The following is an 18,324-nucleotide window of genomic DNA, read 5'->3' on the forward strand; positions in this document are numbered from 1 at the left end:
CTTTTCTGGAACGGCCTCTTTCCACTGCTTTTGGAAAGCGTTGTGGATGGAAATGTTTTGAAGGATGTCATGTCCGTGGCGCCTCACGTCCACTGCTGCATCAGAACATATTTTGCTGACAGCAATAAGGAAGCTTTTGGTGAAATTCTTGCCACCTGTAAGTACCCGTGTGGCTCCAAGGATGTTGCATAACTGAATTATAGCCTCCAATACCTCTGTGTGGTTCCTTGCCAGATCCTGAATAGATGTTAAATCTTCAATTTTCTTCTGCCAGGCATCTCATACCTTCTCAGGACTTTCATCATCCACTCTCCTCCTCCTCCTCAGTCTGTCCTAAGAGCTGGTGGACCTTGTGCCCTTTGTACCCCAGTCTCTCTCAATCATCTCTGCCACCTTAAAAGCCTCCTGTCTCAGATGAGCATGAATGGCCTTGTCCTCCATTAAGCTCCAGAAGTTTTGCCCATCAATTTGTGTAGAAGTCCTCTCTTTTTTCTTGGGTTTAGATGCCTTCTGACCAGCAATCAGATGAGCCATTTTGTAGGCTTCCTCCTTGAGATGAGCATGCATCGCCTCATTTTTCATGATAGACCAGAAGCTGTCCTTATTAAGGTTTTCACAAGTCATCTGGTGTAGCTTGGACTTTGAAGTCTTCTCATTGCCCCACTGTCTTGCAATCAGGTCAGCCACCTTGTAGGCTTCCCCCTTCAGGTGTGCCCGTATGGTCTCATTTTTCATTATAGACCAGAAGCTGTCCTCATGGGAGATTTCCAGTGCCTTCTGGTTGATCTTGGGCTTCTTCTGGTTGCCAAATTCTCTTGCAATCTGGTCAGCCACCTTGTAGGCTTCCCCCTTGAGATGAGCATGCATGACTTCATTTTTCATGATAGACCAGAAGCTGTCCTTATTAAGGTTTTCACAAGTCATCTGGTCTATCTTGGGCTTTTTCTGATTGCCTGATTCTCTTGCAATCCGGTCAGCCACCTTGTAGGCTTCCTTCTTCAGATGAGCATGCATGGCCTCGTTTTTCATGACAGACCAGAAACTGTCCTCATCAAGGTTTTCGCAAGTCATCTGGTGTAGCTTGGACTTCAAAGTCTTCTCATTGCCCCAGTGTCTTGCAATCAGGTCATTCACCTTGTAGGCTTCTCCCTTCAGGTGTGTCTGCATGGGTTCATGTTTCATGAAAGACCAAAAGCTGTATCTATAAAGTTTTTCGTCTATCTCTGGCTCCTTCTGATCGCCCCATTCTCTTGCAATCAGATCAGCCACCTTGTAGGCTTCCTCCTTCAGATGTGCCCGTATGGTCTCATTTTTCATTATAGACCAGAAGCTGTCCTCATGGAAGATTTCCAGAGTCTTCTGGGCTTTGTTGTCTTTCCAGGAATAATGGAAGTCGCTTTGTGTCTCTTGAAAACCCATTGTAAATGTTGACAGAAAGATGCACTTGACAGTCAATAACTCGAAATGACTCGAAATGACTTGAAATGAGTCCAGTTACTGCAATGAAACAGAATGTGTTCTGTGTGATGTCATGTTCTACCTTGATGAGCCAAAGGAACCCAAGAGTTCCAGTTCTATACACACACACACACACACACACACACACACATGCACACACACGTGCACACTTACATGTACACAGTATATAGCTCTATGAAAATTTTAAAAATTGTACAAAAAATGTCATTCACAATTACTTAGAGCCCTCTGTGATACCTTCAACTCACTTGTCTTGTCTGACCAACAGTGCAGAAGCTAAAGATTTTCAAATGATATGTGTCTAAGAAGCTGGACCCAGAGGGTGTTTGGCATTTTTGCTTGGAAAAAGACTGAAATGATTAATTGTTTATCAAAATAGTTGCCGATTAAACTTCTGTTGATTGACGGCCCATGACATAGGCCATATAGGCGGATGCTCCCCTATAGGGCACAAACATCACTGACAGTGAGGTCTGTAGATTTAGAGCTGCAGCAATAAGTCAATGAATCAATTTGTCAATCGACAGAAAATTAATCTCAAACTATTCTGATCATTCGAATATTCGTTTTTGGGGTTTTTTTGAGGAAAAATGTCAAATATTTGCTGGTTGCAGTTTCTGAAATGTGAGGATTTGGATTGTGTGGACACTTATATGTGTCATACATGACAGTAAACTGAACATATCTTTGGATTTTGGACTGTTCAGACATAGCAAAACATTTAATGACCTCAGTCTGTGGAAAATTTCAATGAGCATTTTTTAGTTCAATTTTTCTGATGTGTAATAGACAAAACGATTGAGACTATAATTGACGATTGACGATAATTGAGAAAATAATCAGCAGATTAACTGATGATGAAAATAATCATTACTTGCAGCTATATATGGATTACCCTGTGTAACAGTAATATGGGCAAATCAACTCTTTATCCTGGGAGGCTGAGTAGGAAACCTTTAGTAATTGTAATTTCTTTTTTATCTTAACTTTATTTAATCAGGTAGTCTCGTTCAGCTAGTCTCAAGAGAGACCGGAGAACAAGAAACATTCATAATCACACAACCACAATAAACTTTCAGCATACAACATCTACACTGTTCTTCACTCATTCATACACTTACCTACAAAATCCTACATTAACGATTGTACTGATGATTTTCACACCCGTTGTTTTTTAATAGATTAATAAATTCTTTTCGCTTAGACCCGAACCACATGTGTGATGTGTGATACCTCTACACAGGCGACATTTTCACGCTCTCTCTCACACGAACACACACACACACACAGCAGCAGCCCAAGGTAGTGCACTCGGTAGTTACTGCAGCCTGTGGTGTTTGGAGCAGTGTGTGAGCAGAGTACTTTCCATGGTTTTGTTTTGTTAGTGAGTAATAGCAGGCTCATTATGAAAAGCCAGAGGAAGTTCACTTCTGGATTCATAAAGGCACTTCACCGCTGTGCATACCATCCAAAATACGTCTGAGAGATTCAAACATGATTTTAAAAAAAAAAGTGGACAAAATTTGGCCTCACACGAACACACACACAAAAATGCTACAGTATGTATAAACACCAAACACACACACACACATTACACAAACCGTATCCAATTAACACTCTGAAACAAATCTGAGTAGTTTGGTCGGATAAACCAAAAAGATAAGTCGTTTACAGCATCCTTGTTTTTTTTTTTGTTTTTTTTTTTAAGCGCTGCATGCCTCGGTGTGTACATGTGTGTGTGGTAGTGTGTATGTTGATGGGAGCCTGATAGAAAAGTCCTGGTGACTTGGGCCGTGCATCAAAGGGCTGCGGAGAAGCCGCACGGCATCTGGGAGCAATAACGCTGCCTCTAACCCTTCATTACCACAAAGACTGGGCCCTGGGTGGCAGCCAACGGCAATTTTCACAACCCTCCTCCTCACCTCCCTCCGTTTCTCCTTTCCCTCCATTCTTCTGCCATTCCCCTATTGAGTTCTGTCTTTAAAAAAAAAAAAGAAAAAAAAAAAGAAACACAGACATCAATTCTGTGAGTCTTTCACAACGGGGATAGACGTAAAAGGGATGAGACCTGCTGGGTTTCAAGCACTAAATGGAAAATCTTGTTTTGCGTCCACACATTGCAAAAAAAAAAAAAAGCACAACGTCAAATTAGGGGAGTTCAGTCCAGTTATAGTAATCTAAAAAAAAAAAAATCATATTCTGAACATAACTGACTTCTTCCAGAAGAAAATGTTCCTAAAAAAAGTACAGATATTACTGTCTTCATATCTTCAAAAATCCCACGCATGCAAAATCATTGTTTAGTCTGTGAGTAACATGTCTGTGAGAAACAGCAGAGACAGCATCAGAAGAATCTTAATTTGGCTAAATGCCGTTTTGACTTTATTTAATGGAAGGCCACATGTTGTCAACATTTAAATCAGCAACAGCAAACAGGGAGAATTACGTTTGGGAATAGCTATTCTGAGACAATGTGGACAACGTTTGTGACTCATCTAGCTACGAGGTTGTGCAATAATGCCCGTAACAAATCAACTTGGACCGCGTGCCAGCACTCTCTGATACTTCATATATCATGTAGAGTGCCTCCTGATAACGGTGCAGGCGAGAAGATTTTTTTCGAGCTATTCTGACTTGTCCAGTTTCACACAGATGAAAATTAATTCTCATATTTTCTGTGTGATTTGTTGGGTTTTTTTTAAGAGTCACTGAGTGACTCTTAAAAAAAATAGACAACCTTTGTTCTCTTCTTTGCTCTTCCTGTGAGAACGAGCACAAACAAAAATAAACTCCTCCACGGAAAGGAAACGTGGTGGCCACATGACAATGACACATTCAGTCAGCGGCGTGCTTGAACGCAGGCTGGCAGGTCAGTGATAACTTCCTGTTTAGCAGCTAATTGCTAAGCAGTTAATGATCTGCTTTGCGTTTACTTCTGCAGAAGGTCAGTGTAACAACCTTAGGGGCTAGCCGGGACATGTGATCAATCAATGGTGACCACCAAAGAGTAAAAGAAGGATAAGGGGGAGGGGGGTGACAACACCAGGTTCACTAACCACATAAACACATGTCAATCCACAGGTCAAACGCTCTGTTCAACCTGTGTGTCTACTGAGTCTCTAAACTCTCACTGAGCGACAATCAGATCACATAAAACCTCAAGAATATTTAAAACTTACACTTACAAGAAGTCACATATAACCCCAAATGCAAATTTATATATTGATGTGTCAAAATGGCAAATGAGGCGTGTGAAAAGTCTCTTAATTTTCACGAGCTTAAAACGTCATGTCAGAATACTTTGAGGTAAAACATTCACATATGTAAGCCAAGCATGCTTTGAAGTCCCACACTTTGGTTTTATAGCACTTGCATATTATATAGAGTGCTAACATGTATTTGTGGCATAAATGTAATGGAAACAAAAATGAAGTAAAAAGGAGAGAATTCCATAGTTAAAGAACGTCTTTAGACATGCTGGATCTCGATAAACTCATGGCCTTAGTCTAATCCCAACCCTCATCCTGTTTTACTGGAACACAACAGTCACTCGATCATCAGCACTGCATGATCCAAATACAGCCAAACCTAAAATCACTTCTTCTTCTTCTTCTTCTACTGACTGTACAGTGAAATGAACCGCCAGAATATGCAATTTGCACTTGTGAATCAAAACGTGTACACATACTGTATTACTCACAGGGTGTGTGTGTATACTGAGTAATTTTCATGACGTGACTGTGCCAATGTTTGTGCACTTCCAAGAGAAGGAAAGATGGATTTTTTTCTTTTTAGTTTACGGATTTACAGTAAATCCAGTCTTGTAATATGAACATTTAAATCTCTCATTTACGGTATGTCAAGGTTCAATTATTTATCATCCATGAAATCATGGAAAAGTCAGTGCTTATGGGATTATCATCCAACGCTGATTCAGACAAAATATTTTTTAAAAATGACATAATATGTAATAAAAAGTATAAAATAGGTACATGCAACATGAGAATATATACTTTAAAAGCTATAAAACAACCACAGGAAAGCTCAAACTCCTGTCATGTCTTATTGAACACATGTAGTAATCTTTAAATTTGTGTCACTCCTGTCTGTGCACAACAAAACTACCAAACTACCACACACACACACACAGGATATACAACATGCCGAAAGACATTAAGTGCACAACTATGTGGTTTCTTTTTATCTATCCCGCATCTGCTTGGGTCTAAGCCCCGGTGTTGTTTCTATAATGATTTTCGTATTATGCTCTGGATATACAGGAGAAAAAAAGATAATTTACAGCAAGACAAACATGCATACTTACTCGTTTATCTCATCAGTCAAGCAGGATAAACTTCCAAATATCCTCAAACCACCTCGTGTACCTCCTCTTGTCTCTGTTTGACAATCTCAAACCCCCTTTTCTGATGTTTTCTTTAACTAATGAGACACAGTAATTCATTCATAACCGGTTTTCTAACAATTGTAAGTTTTTTTCCATCATTTTCAACCGGTTCTCTTCTAAAAGTTCTCTCATCTTTGTTACATTCATTCTCACTTTCATACCTCCAGCAGACAATTATCAAATTAAGTAAATTCTCTGCTTTCTCTTTCTCTTTTCTCTTCCGTGCTTTCTGTCTCTAACCCGATACTCTATGCTTTAAGTTTAAAAGGCAGCAAAGATAGAAAAGCCAACTCGACTATTTCTGTTTATATTTACTCTTATCACCAGTGTGAGTGAGTCATACTGTGTATATTTGAAATACTTGAACATAAAAAGCTAACTGTAAGCACTCACGCATGTGGCATCACAAGTAATGTGGAAATTATAACAAAATATTGTGAAATTAGAAGAGCACCAGAATTTATTTCTCGAATGCACCATAAGACAATTTAAGTGCTCCGCTATCTTGAAATATGTAGCACAGTCACTCGGTTTCTCATGTCAGCAAAGAAATAATTTAAATGATATTATGGAAGAGAGAGAAAAGAAAACAAAGCTATCGTGTGACTCACATTTTTAACCAACAAGATTAATAGCTATGTAACACGCTATCGCCCTCTTTGAAAACTAGCTGTGAGATTTCACTGAAACGCAGCTGACTGATGATACGGGAATCCCGCTTTTACGACATGAAAGATACACATACACCCACATGAACTGACGGAGACGTTGGCTTTAATGCAATAACAAAACACAGCGACAGCAGCGGCAGTATTTCATGACCAGACAGAATAACATGGAAGCACAGATTACACTGCATGTGTGTGCAGTATCCATGTGTGCATGTGTGTGTCCGTGTATGTGTGTGTGTGCATACTTTACTCAGTATTTCTTTACTGACTAAGAGTTTGAAAAGGAAGCTGCTTGCCTGGTCATCCAAACAGTGGAAACAATGTTGGTGCGACCGCAGTGCTCCCCCCACCCACCCATTAAAATTCACTCCCTCCAATCCTTAACCCGAAATTTAACAGGAACAATCATGCATTTTCCCCGCTCTGTCGCAGCGATGACGACTGACTTCTGTCGCTCTCTTTCCTGGCTTTGTTTCTCCGCCGCATTTTTATATTTTTCTACCGTAGAGGTTGGGTATCACACATTTTGAAGTTGCGTCCTCTTTTCATCTCCATTTTTCCTCTCCTTCACTCTCATTTTCCCTCCACATCCCTCCTTCTCCCTGCCAGTACTGCTGACTCGTCTCTCCTGGGATTGCGCCTGCTTTGATTTCGAGCTCAGGTCGGAGCTCAGAAACCATAGCTAAAATAAACACACGGCCTTGGCCACCTCTGCACACACACACACATACATATACAGAAACACAGGCACACACACACACACACACACACACCTGGAAACATTAGCATTGATTACTCCTGTCTGCCAGCAGTAAGAATGAATCCTAAATGTGTGTGGGTGTGTGAAACGAGGAAGGTGAAGGAGGCAAACTTTTACTTGTTGACTACTTATGTCGCAACTGTGAATCAAACTTTTCCTCCCCATCTACACACACACACATACAAAACCTCTTTTGCTCTGGTTCTGATTTACCAGTAGTATGTCACCCGTCCAACCAGCACCACCGACACCCCCCCTCTGTGCGTGTGTGTGTGTGTGTGTTGGGAAGGCTGCAGAGCTGCATAAAGGGCTCTTTATTCGAGTCGGACAGGGAGAGGAAATCAGCTTTAGAAGTAAAAACAGAGGGAGCAAGAGAGAGATGGAGACCACAGGGCTGCACATCTGGAGTTATTACAAGGCTTCCTCCCGCTTGCCAAGAAAACGCCGACATTCCTGCCCTTGCTACAAAGACCATGGAGCCTCTGCTCTCATCCAGCCCCACTCCTACACACACATCCATCACTCAAACGTCCAAAAAAACCGCATATACACTCAAATGTACCGTGAGCAGAGATGCACACATAACACTGGCTGGAAGAGGAGAAGATGCAGACGGTTTTTACGAAACACATATACGCCTCCACGTGAGCGCACGAATGCAGACATCCTCCTATCTGCCCACATACGCTTCCACTAAAAAAGTTCCCTCCCTTGGCGGCCAAGCTCTCACTCCCTTTCCAAACTTTAACAGCACACACGCCAAATGAATGCGTCTCACTTCCTGTTCACCTTTGACCTTCCACTTTCTCCCCAAAAGCCAGAGAGGAGAGAAAGAAAGAGAGGAGGAGGAGGAGGAGGAGGAGGAGGAGGAGGAGGAGGAGGGGAGGGAGGGAGGTAAGGGGGGAGCCAGACAGAGGGAGGGGAGAGAGGAAGAAAAAGAAAGGAGAGAGGAAAGGAAAAATGGGGGGCCGGCGAGCTCCTCCTCCTTCTCTCTCCATATCTCCTCTCTCTCTCTCGTTCATTTTTCTCCTTCTGTCTCTCGAAGGGGAAACTTGAGGTGGCCAGTCCTTTGCCACGTCAAGCCTCCAGCCGGTCCACCTTGCTGAATACCGGAGCGTCTTTTTTGCTCCGGGAAAACCTGAGAAGACAAACCCAGATGACGCAGAAGTCGCACTTGAACAGAATCGACCCGATTTCGCCTCAAAGGTGCGGCAGCGTTGAATGAAAGGACGGAGGGAGGTGATTGGCGCTGACCGGTCCAGAAGGAGACAAAATAAATATCATCCGACAAAGAGGGGACATCACTCAGGACAGCAAGATGCGAAGAAGAGAAATGGTGATCGTCCAATCACAGGACAGGTATTCCCTCCTCAAAGAGATTTTTTTTTTTTTTCCCCACCGTCTGGCATTCTGTCTGGTGTTTTAGTGGGAAGAGTTGGGTCAGAGTTGGCTGAGATGTAGCGTGATCTCAGCTGACCACAAGTATTCACTGATAAGTTCCTAACCGAGAGAAGTTAAGTGCACTTTAAGAGCGAGCAGGGAGTTTTCTTGTCGGTGTTTCTCACTTTTAATGACAGCTTCATCTTAGCAGTTTTTTTAACTGTTAAACGAACTTGTGAAATATCTTTTTTTTTAAATTTTGTTTATTTACTCTTGGCCTGGGGGTCAGCGGGGGCAAACCCAGTTTAGGTTGTAACAAATTTGTGCTAAATGGGGTATGACCTTTTGTTCGTGTGTACCTCTGCGTGTGCTTTTTTTTTCATTGAACAGCTCTGGAAAGGTTTTAGTTTTTGTTCTGTTTTTTTTTTTTTTTTTCCACACACAAAAAAATTCTGGGTTAAAATAAATAAATAAATAAATGTAGGTTTAACCCATAGTTTTACCTGAGCTGAACACAGATTTCACTATCAGATTTATTACTTTTCAACATTTCTTTGTGTTATTGAGGAATATCCAAACTGCCTGTCTGCATTTTCTGTTTCCTCTCCAGAGTTCGGTCTGGAATGCTGCATCTCACAGCGGGAATGTCGTAGAATCTGCCAATCAGTGGCTATCACCTCTGTCTAACCTCTCCTCTTCCCCCTCCTCCTCCTCCTCCTCTTCCTCCTCCTCCTCCTCCTCCTCCTCCTCCTCCTCCTCCTCCTATACCTCCCCACCGGCCCCCTCATCCATCCCTCACATGCTGTTTCTCCTCCAGCCCGCTCAATCAGCATGATCAGCACTTTGTAGCCGTCACACTGTGAGAGCGAGAGGAGCTGGATTCCAGAGTCTGATACCGGAATCACAGTGAGTAAGTGTGTGTGTACGCTTTCAACCGAGGATTTTTTTTTCTTTTTTTTTTTTCTGCGTGATACGTGTGTTTGAATCTGACAGCACCTGTATACATCTCCACCACGGCCTCCTTCAGCCCGGCCCGCCTGCCCAGTGTTCAGACTACCTGTTCAGGAAGTAGTGGTTGTACAGTAGTCTGCACATTGGTTAGGCTGGCCCGGGGAAGCACGGGACGACTCGAAATTGTCTGAAAGAGAGGCGAGAAGAGAGCGAGAGAGAGAGAGAGGGGGACATCCAGCAGCAGGCACGAGCACATCAAGCTGTGGGAACACCCGGCACCACCCCTTGTCCATCTGGGCACAAACCTAAATAAAGCACCCAAAGGCTCTACCACAGATGCCCGGCCCTCGCCTGGCCTGGATTTATGACTGACGGATACAAAAAAAAAAAAAATGTAAATGTCAGGGAAAGCTGTTTATAGTTGGTTTGTATTGTTTGTAATGTCATCAGTTCAGCTTGTAAAAAAAAAAAAGAAGTTTGAAATAAAGATTCTCTATTTGACGTCTCTATTTTTCTTTTCTCTTGCAACTTACACAGAGATGGACGGCTAAGTCTCTGGACTATTTTTCATTAACATTTGCAGATATTTGACGGAAAAATCATTCACATAACGGAAAATCCCATATTGACCTACAGAACCACATTCACACAAATATGATTGATGGTCTCATGGCATTCTCAGCACGTTGTTTCTTTTTCCCAAAAAAGTTCAACCACAGAAAGAAAGCAAAAAAAAAAAAAAAAAATGAACGCTTACCCAAAAAGATACCTAAAACACACAGTAAACCCCCAGCATCACACTGCACTCTTGACCAAAATGTACAATTACGTCTGTGCCTTCCCTGCATCGACTTGTGGCTGCTTTACCTCAAATGACCATGTAATGAGCAGAGAGGCAGGAAGCCACCGTACAAAAATGTTGAAAGAGCAGCCACTCTGTCATTGTCTATTCGCCTTTTTTTTTTTTTTTTTTTTTTTTTTTTTACGAGTGTTTGTATAGCTCTCCCAAAAAAAGGATCCAAAATCGTTTGTGGCTTCAGTGTTTGTAGGTGACGTCATGTGAAACGTTACAAGTTTAGCTGGACCCCCTGCCTCGTTTTCCATGATGGTTTTTTTTTTTTTTTCTTTTCTACCTCTTCCCCCCCCCCGGGCCGCAGTTTGTCTTCCAGCCTGCGTGTCTTCGATCAGGCGAACCCGCAGCGTTAGCATTCTGAACTCTCTTCTCCCTCTCAAATACACAAAAGCAAAGTAGAGGGCAGAAACATTCACACGGTGTCCCATCTCAGAGCATCGTCTGCAGGAATGAAAACCACAAACCAACCTGTTTCCATTTAGAGCTCTGCCACCACGCACAAGCATTTTTATTTTTTTTTTTTATGTATAAGTCGCAGCCCTGGGAGCATGCACACAAGCACACACCCACACATAAGTGCACAGTACACACACACACACACACACACACACACACACACACACACACACACACACTCACATACACCATATAGCAGACATGCTTCTGGTGAGTTTGTTGAAAGCAGCAGTCTGCCGTTTCCCCCCAGGATGTTTACAGCTGGGATCACCAGGCGAGTCTGGCTTTCTGGCAGCTTTACAACAGGAGTAGGGAAACCCGGGCAGACACACACACACACACACACACACACTCAGAGGGCCAAAAGGGGCACCCAAAGAAAATATAGCCACCAAAGGACAGCAGAGTTATATCTGCCACTTATTTATTTGTGTTTGACACCATCAATGTGGAAATGTTTCTGCATAAATTAACAAATCTGATTGCAAGAATGTATGAAAGTCTACAAAAATCACAGTCATGTTGGTCTTTTTTATCTACATTTTTGTTTTCTTTCAACCATTTTTTTCTCCATTCACATCTCGCTCCCTCCCTCCCTCCCTCCCTCTCATTCTGCTTTGGGAAGCTTTAAGCTACAGAACTGCCTGATTCAAAGAATTGGCATGTCCTGTGGTAATACAGACCAGAAGGTTTCTAGGCACACACACACACACACACACACACACACACACACACACACACACAAACACACACACACACACACACGTACACTAACCAAAACATCCTGGCACCACTAGTTGGGTTGAAAGTTATTATTAGTGTCTGGGGGTGGCGTGCGCATATGTGTGTGTGTGTTGCCAGACTACGGCAAGGGTTTTCCCCTTGACGAGAGGCAGCCAATAAAACCTGCGCTGTTTTGTGAGTTGGTGTAAAGAAACATATGAATGTGTCTTTTTTATATGAAACTGCACAAAAAGATGCACAATAAGTTTTTTTTTTCTCTGAAGGCAGTGATGCATTTTTTTTTAAAAGAATATAAACATGAAACTGTTACCAACTTTTTTTTTTTAATCAAATGTGTGTATATTGGCAAGAATCTACCCAGGTGCACATATGAGTGTAGGCCCTCATGAGCACTCTAACTCACTCTTAGTGTGTGTGTGTGTGTGACTGGACTATGTAGAAATGTTCAGCTTGGATAGAAAACATAATGGAAAGTTTCTTTTTTTTCTCTTTTCTTTCTTTTTTTTTTTTTTTTTTAAATCATACTCGGTGCTGCAGTGCCCTTCAGCCTCGCCGCTGAGCTTTAACACCGGCACTGCGTGTTGGTTTTACGTCTCCCTGTGCCCTTGCAGCTCCAAGTTCAAATAAATATACAGTACAAGAAGGGAGGGGGAGACAAATGATACAGAGGGGACAAATGAGATGAGGAGGGCAGAAAAGGAAAGAATGAGACAGACTGATTGATGGACAAGGAGAGGAACGAGAAGAAGAGTTTCTTCTGGTTTGAACCTTCGAGGAAAGAGGTAGGAAGTAAGGATATAAAAGCAAGATGTCCACACCAGGCCTTTCTCCTCTTTCTTCTCCTCCCCGTCTCCCTCCTCTGTGCCCCCCTCCCCACTTTCTCTCACTTCACATGGTCCTTGTTACTTCTGCTGCTAACCAGCTAACAAGAGACACTCCTGCCTCCTCCCCTCTCCTTCTCTACAACCCAGTCCCTCTCTTGCTCTGTGCCCCTTCTTTGAAAAGAAGTAAGTTTATTAGAAGCAGCTTGTATGTGTGTGTGTGTGTGTGTGTGTGTGTGTGTGTGTGTGTGTGTGTGTATGCGTGTGTGTGTGTGTGTGTGTGTTGGGAATTGGGAACAGGGCAGGGGGCTCTGGTATGCACATGTGTGTGCCAGCTTCGGTGTCTGACATGCTGGGGGGTCTTGACTCTTTGGAAAGGGGTCGTCTCAATGTTACACACACACACACACATGCAAACACACACACACACGCACACACACACAGCCTTATGTCAGCGAGCAGAGCGGCTGCGGCTACGGCCTGGAGACAGCGAGACTGTGGCTAGCTCCTAATAGTTCTGCAAAGCATCATGGGACACCGCTCTGACCAGTCAGCCCAGTAACAAAGCACACCGGGTCAAATCATCCTCAGCGTGTAGAGGACAACCACTGAACTTGACCAACAGTCATACTTGCCAGCGGGATGAGCTGGAACGAATTATTGGACCAGAACATGGAAAAGAGACTCTAAATCTTGGTGAAAGCTCGTGGAGAATAAACACACACAGATCCGACTGAAATAATTCTCCTGGTATTGTAATTTGGAGGAAAATATTATAAAAGTGCTGCTGTTAAAATGAGGTGCATAGTTTTTGGGTGATGCAGACACGGGTGATGATGTCTGAGGTTGTGCAGAAAATACGCAGATAGCTCTGCTCCGCTAGCCAGATCACAGGATTACACAACACACAGCCCGGCTTATTGGCAGTTGAAAATGACAACTCAACTAGTGGAAATCACTGGGTTGCAGGAGTTATTGCAAAATCCTTTTTTTCCAAACATGTTTACAGGATTTTATGGTGATGAATGTGGTTTTTTTTTTTCTTTTTTTCTTTTTTCCCCCCTGAATGCAACAACTAACTCTTCACATACAGCAGCCCCTGAATTCAGTCAAACAAAATCAAATTTTGAGAAAAGACTACACTACACTCAATACAATAAATAAACTTTTATTATTATTATTATTATTATTATTATTATTATTATTATTATTATTATTATTATTATTACCTGTTTAATTCTGTAGTAGAGGAAGACGATTAAATGTTATCTTTTCACAGAGCAATCAGTATTGGCTTATCAAGAAACTGAACACAAATGCCAAAGATATTGTTTATTTAATTATTTAGTTCAGTTTTGTTTCCATTACACACTCTGTCCACCAGAGGGCACTTACAAATTTATTTAGCAAATATCAATTTTCCCGCTCAGTAGGCCTACATATCTTGGTCACAGCTCAATAAATCAAATTTAAAGACTTTGTATCAAAAAGTTCTGAAATATCAAACATTGGAGGGGATCAGGTAATCTAATGTCAAACTGAGATTTGTTTATCTACATTCAAGCTTCATGCAAACTTGTTTTTTGATGCGGACACACTCACTTATTGCTTTATTGCAAGTCTTTTTGTATATTTATACATATATTTAATCTTTTTGTCTGTTTTATTTGCATATAATTACTTCTTCATTGAAATTAATTATTGAAATAAAATTGCAGATAGTATGTGAAGTTGGTTTTATGTGTTTTAGAGCATGGACATATATTTTTTGCTTATATTTGTTTCTTTTACTTTTTTCAGTATTCAGCACTTGTTGAGTATTTTCAGTATTTTTAGGGATTCAATATCACTTATTGTTATCATGTCTTATTGTAGATTCATATTTTTTGGCATATACATATGTATGGGGCTCATGCCTTTGTTTTAACACCCTCTATTGGTTATTTACGTTGCCATATGTGTTGGGTTGAACGCCACCCACGGCTGGTATATAATTCAGACTATGATTATGTGTTTGTCAAACCCTGATGACCCTGAGTTGATACGCTTTGCTCTGCTCAATTGCCTTTACTCAAAGAATAAATTCACTGTATTATTTCACCTGAAGACAGAGTGCCTTAGTTTTTTTCCCATGGTTTTCTGCATCACTTAAGGACAAATATTTAGCAAGACTTCCTGGATTTTGTTATTTATATCAATATTAGTGTCAGCCTCAAAAATCCAGCATCGGTCAGGATCTACTTTATATCCCAGTAATCCTGCAAAAATACTCAAAAACATTTTTTAAGACATAAATTTTAACAATAAAAATGTGATTTGCTGCAGTTGATTCTGTTGAGTTCCTGTTATTCCCCTTTCTATGATCGTTTCTATAACAAAGGGGGTTTTTTGGGGTTTTTTTGCCAAGCACTCTCATCGTCCAACAAGTTTCTCATTGCGCTTCATTATCTTCACATCATTTTACCAATCTTTGGTGCTTCACTGTTTCTAGGACAACACTGCAAAGCAGATAAATAAAATCCTGTTGTCAGCTGGCAGCCCTCTGACAGATGAGTCACATCAAGCAGCTTGATGAGTCTGCAACTTGGCGCAAGAACAGGTATCATAAGAAAATGTCTTCAGTTTGTTTGTGTATGTGTGAACACAATCTCACCTCATCGTCCTTGTACCAGGACAGAGACTCGGCGGTGAGGACAAACCAGTACTCCTTGGCTCCTCCTTTCATGATGCCGATGTTATTGATGGTCAGCCAGCCCTTCCTGATCACCTGAGAAACGACAGACAAAAGGCAAAAAGTGATTATAAATAACACACAGCACACACATATTCACAATCTCAACATCAGACCTTTCAGTCTGTGTACGTGACACTTACTGTACATACAGTATGTACCTACACTAACATGTAAGGGGCAACACAGTAAAATGTAATGACACTGCTTCTAGTGGAGAAGAAGAAGAAGAAGAAGTAACTGCCACAAACAACAGCAGGGTGACGCTCACCTACGTGACTAAACACATTCCTCACATTCCTTTTTTCTCTCTTTTTCTATCTTTTATTTCATTCTCTCCACCACACAGAAACTAAAGACACATACAATACGTGGTGTACGAGTTATTTACCTTGAACCGATCGTTAACTCCTCTCTCCGGCTGAATGAGAATGTGGAGAGAACATTACAAAGCTACGCCAACGCAGGGCATTTAGTAAAGGCCAAATACACATCTTTGGTCAAGTACCAGCACAGCTGGCTGCTGGGACGGCAGCGTGGGGACAGCAAGCAGGGTGGGGTGAGGGAAATAAGGAGGCTATAACAAGAATGGCCCATGTCAAAGTTTTTTCTGACCATGCAGTGAAATACAGGAGCCTAACTCTTTTATAAAGTATGTGCTTTTTAAAATTGGGTTTGGGGTATTCTCTCTATCTACAGTATAAGCATCACTTTCCCCCATAAACTCTGATGTTTAATTTCCTCTCAAGTAGCCTCTAGAAAAAAGAAACAGACCGTATGACAATCTCACATATTTATTCTATAACTGATGGTTTCAGTGTTTCATTTAAGGTTTTCACTGTTGTACTGAGTGAAATATTCAAACGAAAGATACTATTTTTCAGTGGATGCACCATTAAAAATTGATTTCATTTTATCTATTTTACCCAAAACTATAAGGATGAGAAGAGTAATATCTTCACACTGACTCTAAACCACAAATCAATTTTAATAGACAACATTTTGATCTCAAGTGGAACCTGTTAAAGATTTAGCATTTACATATTTAAGTACATTTGTGGTTTGAAGTCAATGTGAAGGCGTTACATTTTCATAAAAATCACTTTATTTGTCTCTGTATGCTTGTACACCTGTACTGTGCATCATTTTCACATATTCCCCTGTCATTCAAAGCCATCTGTTTAGTCTATTCATCTCACTAAAGTTATGCAGTGTCTTATAATTTTATGGTTTTATGGTTCTTAATGCTTTTTATTGCTCAATTGATTTCACCGTTTTATTGTAATCTATTTATTTTTTGTAGTGTTTTCTAATTTTATGACTTGTGTCTTTTATCGCTTGTATTTTCTTTCTTAATTTAAACCGTTCTCTCACCATTTACTTATTTTTTATTGTTGTCTTAAGTAGGTTCTATTAAATCTTTTTCCTACATTTGCATTTTACAAGTCACCTTGTTTTAATTTTGGTATTTCACTTGTATCTTGGTCTGCATTATTCTCCCAATCCAATTTACAATCAATTGTAAACCATTTAGGATAAAGTTTAGGATCTAGATTAGAATTGAAAATAAAGTTATATGTGTTTGAACAAAACTTTCATCACAGTGGATCCAGCAGCATTTGAGGGATTAATTAAAATACAATTAAGCTTTCCATCTACATAATTGATTATATCTCCATAAACTCCAGTAGCTGTGGGGTCTTTGAGGGCCAACTACATCCATCTGTAAACAGGAAGTAAGGATCACCGCTTTGTTTACTATGTGCCCCTAACCTTTGACCACAATCTGGGTGGTTGTTATGACAACTGACGGCTATAGGGGTGACATATGTCTGCCACAGTTCAGGTCTTCATTTCCCCTCCTCTACTGTGGATGAAAAGGGGGGGGGGGGTGGGAAGTAAAAGAGGGAGTCAGAGAGAAGATGTCTAGTGACATGTGAATAAAAATGTTTGAAAATTGTCTCTCTTCTCTTTTTTTTTTGTGATCTCTCTCTGTTTCTTTCTGTCTTCACCCTCCTTCTCTTTGAGATGAAATTCGAGAAGGCCTGAGTGAATTTCTCTCTATGTAGTTCAAACTACTGCTGGGGGGGGCATCTCTTCACTGCCAAAGCAAACCGCCCTCAGCGTCCAAGCCACAACGAGCATCTCTAAACTGAGACTGAAAGCTGCCTGTGACATTAACACAAGAACATTATGTAACAGGGAGGCAAATCTTGATTTAGCTCTTTTATGTTCCTGTGGGCTGAACAGCGTACGATAGCGTTTTATAGAGGTTTTGTCATCCTGTAGTGTCAAAGTGTGTGTATGAGTGTAAGTGTGTGTGTGTGTGTGTGTGTGTGTGTGTGCCTGCAGGGAGGACACAGCTGAAAAAGAGAGGAAAGGGAAGCAGCCAAGCATCCCCCACCACAGCCACCTGCCCATCTACTGATCATTCATACACACTTCCACCTGTAACCCAGCACACATAAATGACATCCAAGTTCACACACATATATAGATACGTGTATTCTATGCAGAGCGTAGAAACATGAGCATGTACGCATTGAAAGCCTACCTGGAGACATGCACAGAGTCACACACACACACACACACACACTACTCACCATGATCTCATCCTAAAGCAGAGAAGCCACAGAGAGAAGGACAAAGAGGGGAAAGAGACACAGAAAAAAAGAGAAATCACTTAAAAGAAACAAGAAGCACCAGAAAATAAGAGCAGAAGAAAATACAGTTAAAGAGTAAGATTAAAGTGTGTGAAAAGTAGAAGACGATTTAAATGCTTTCAGAAGGAAAAAGCAGAATGTAAGTCATACAAAAGCTCTATATTTGCCGTAAATGTATATAATTGAATTGATACTGTGACACATACTATGCCTGTTTTATAATTGGGTCGTATTTTGTTATTTCCTTCTGAGGAGGTTTTGTTTCTTAGTCCTGTTTGCTCGTTTGTCTTGTTATTTAGCACTTCAGCATCTCAAAAAAGCACCAGTTCTTCCAGCTACACCATCAGGTCGTCGCTATAACAACTTGCAAAGAGGAACACCTTTAAAATGTCCTTCATCTCCTCTCCAGC

At 41.1% G+C, this 18,324-nt stretch overlaps 1 protein-coding gene across 9 annotated transcripts in view; it reads right to left on the minus strand.

The window, feature by feature from the left end:
- dnm1a (dynamin 1a) overlaps positions 1 to 18,324 on the minus strand; it is a 59,935-nt gene that overhangs the window by 12,214 nt on the left and 29,397 nt on the right. For 5 of the 9 annotated variants that reach the window (XM_044334202.1, XM_044334199.1, XM_044334203.1 and 2 more), the window contains exons 14-15: positions 17,855 to 17,866; positions 15,174 to 15,287 (exon numbers count right to left, since the gene is read on the minus strand). In XM_044334202.1, the coding sequence (XP_044190137.1) occupies positions 15,174 to 15,287; positions 17,855 to 17,866 (126 nt within the window). Of the gene's footprint in view, positions 1 to 15,173; positions 15,288 to 15,642; positions 15,673 to 17,854; positions 17,867 to 18,324 lie in introns of all 9 variants that reach the window. The other 4 variants (XM_044334197.1, XM_044334194.1, XM_044334198.1 and 1 more) reach the window with 1 other exon arrangement.

This window comes from Thunnus albacares, chromosome 18 (assembly GCF_914725855.1).
Source record: "Thunnus albacares chromosome 18, fThuAlb1.1, whole genome shotgun sequence".
NCBI lineage: Eukaryota > Metazoa > Chordata > Actinopteri > Scombriformes > Scombridae > Thunnus > Thunnus albacares.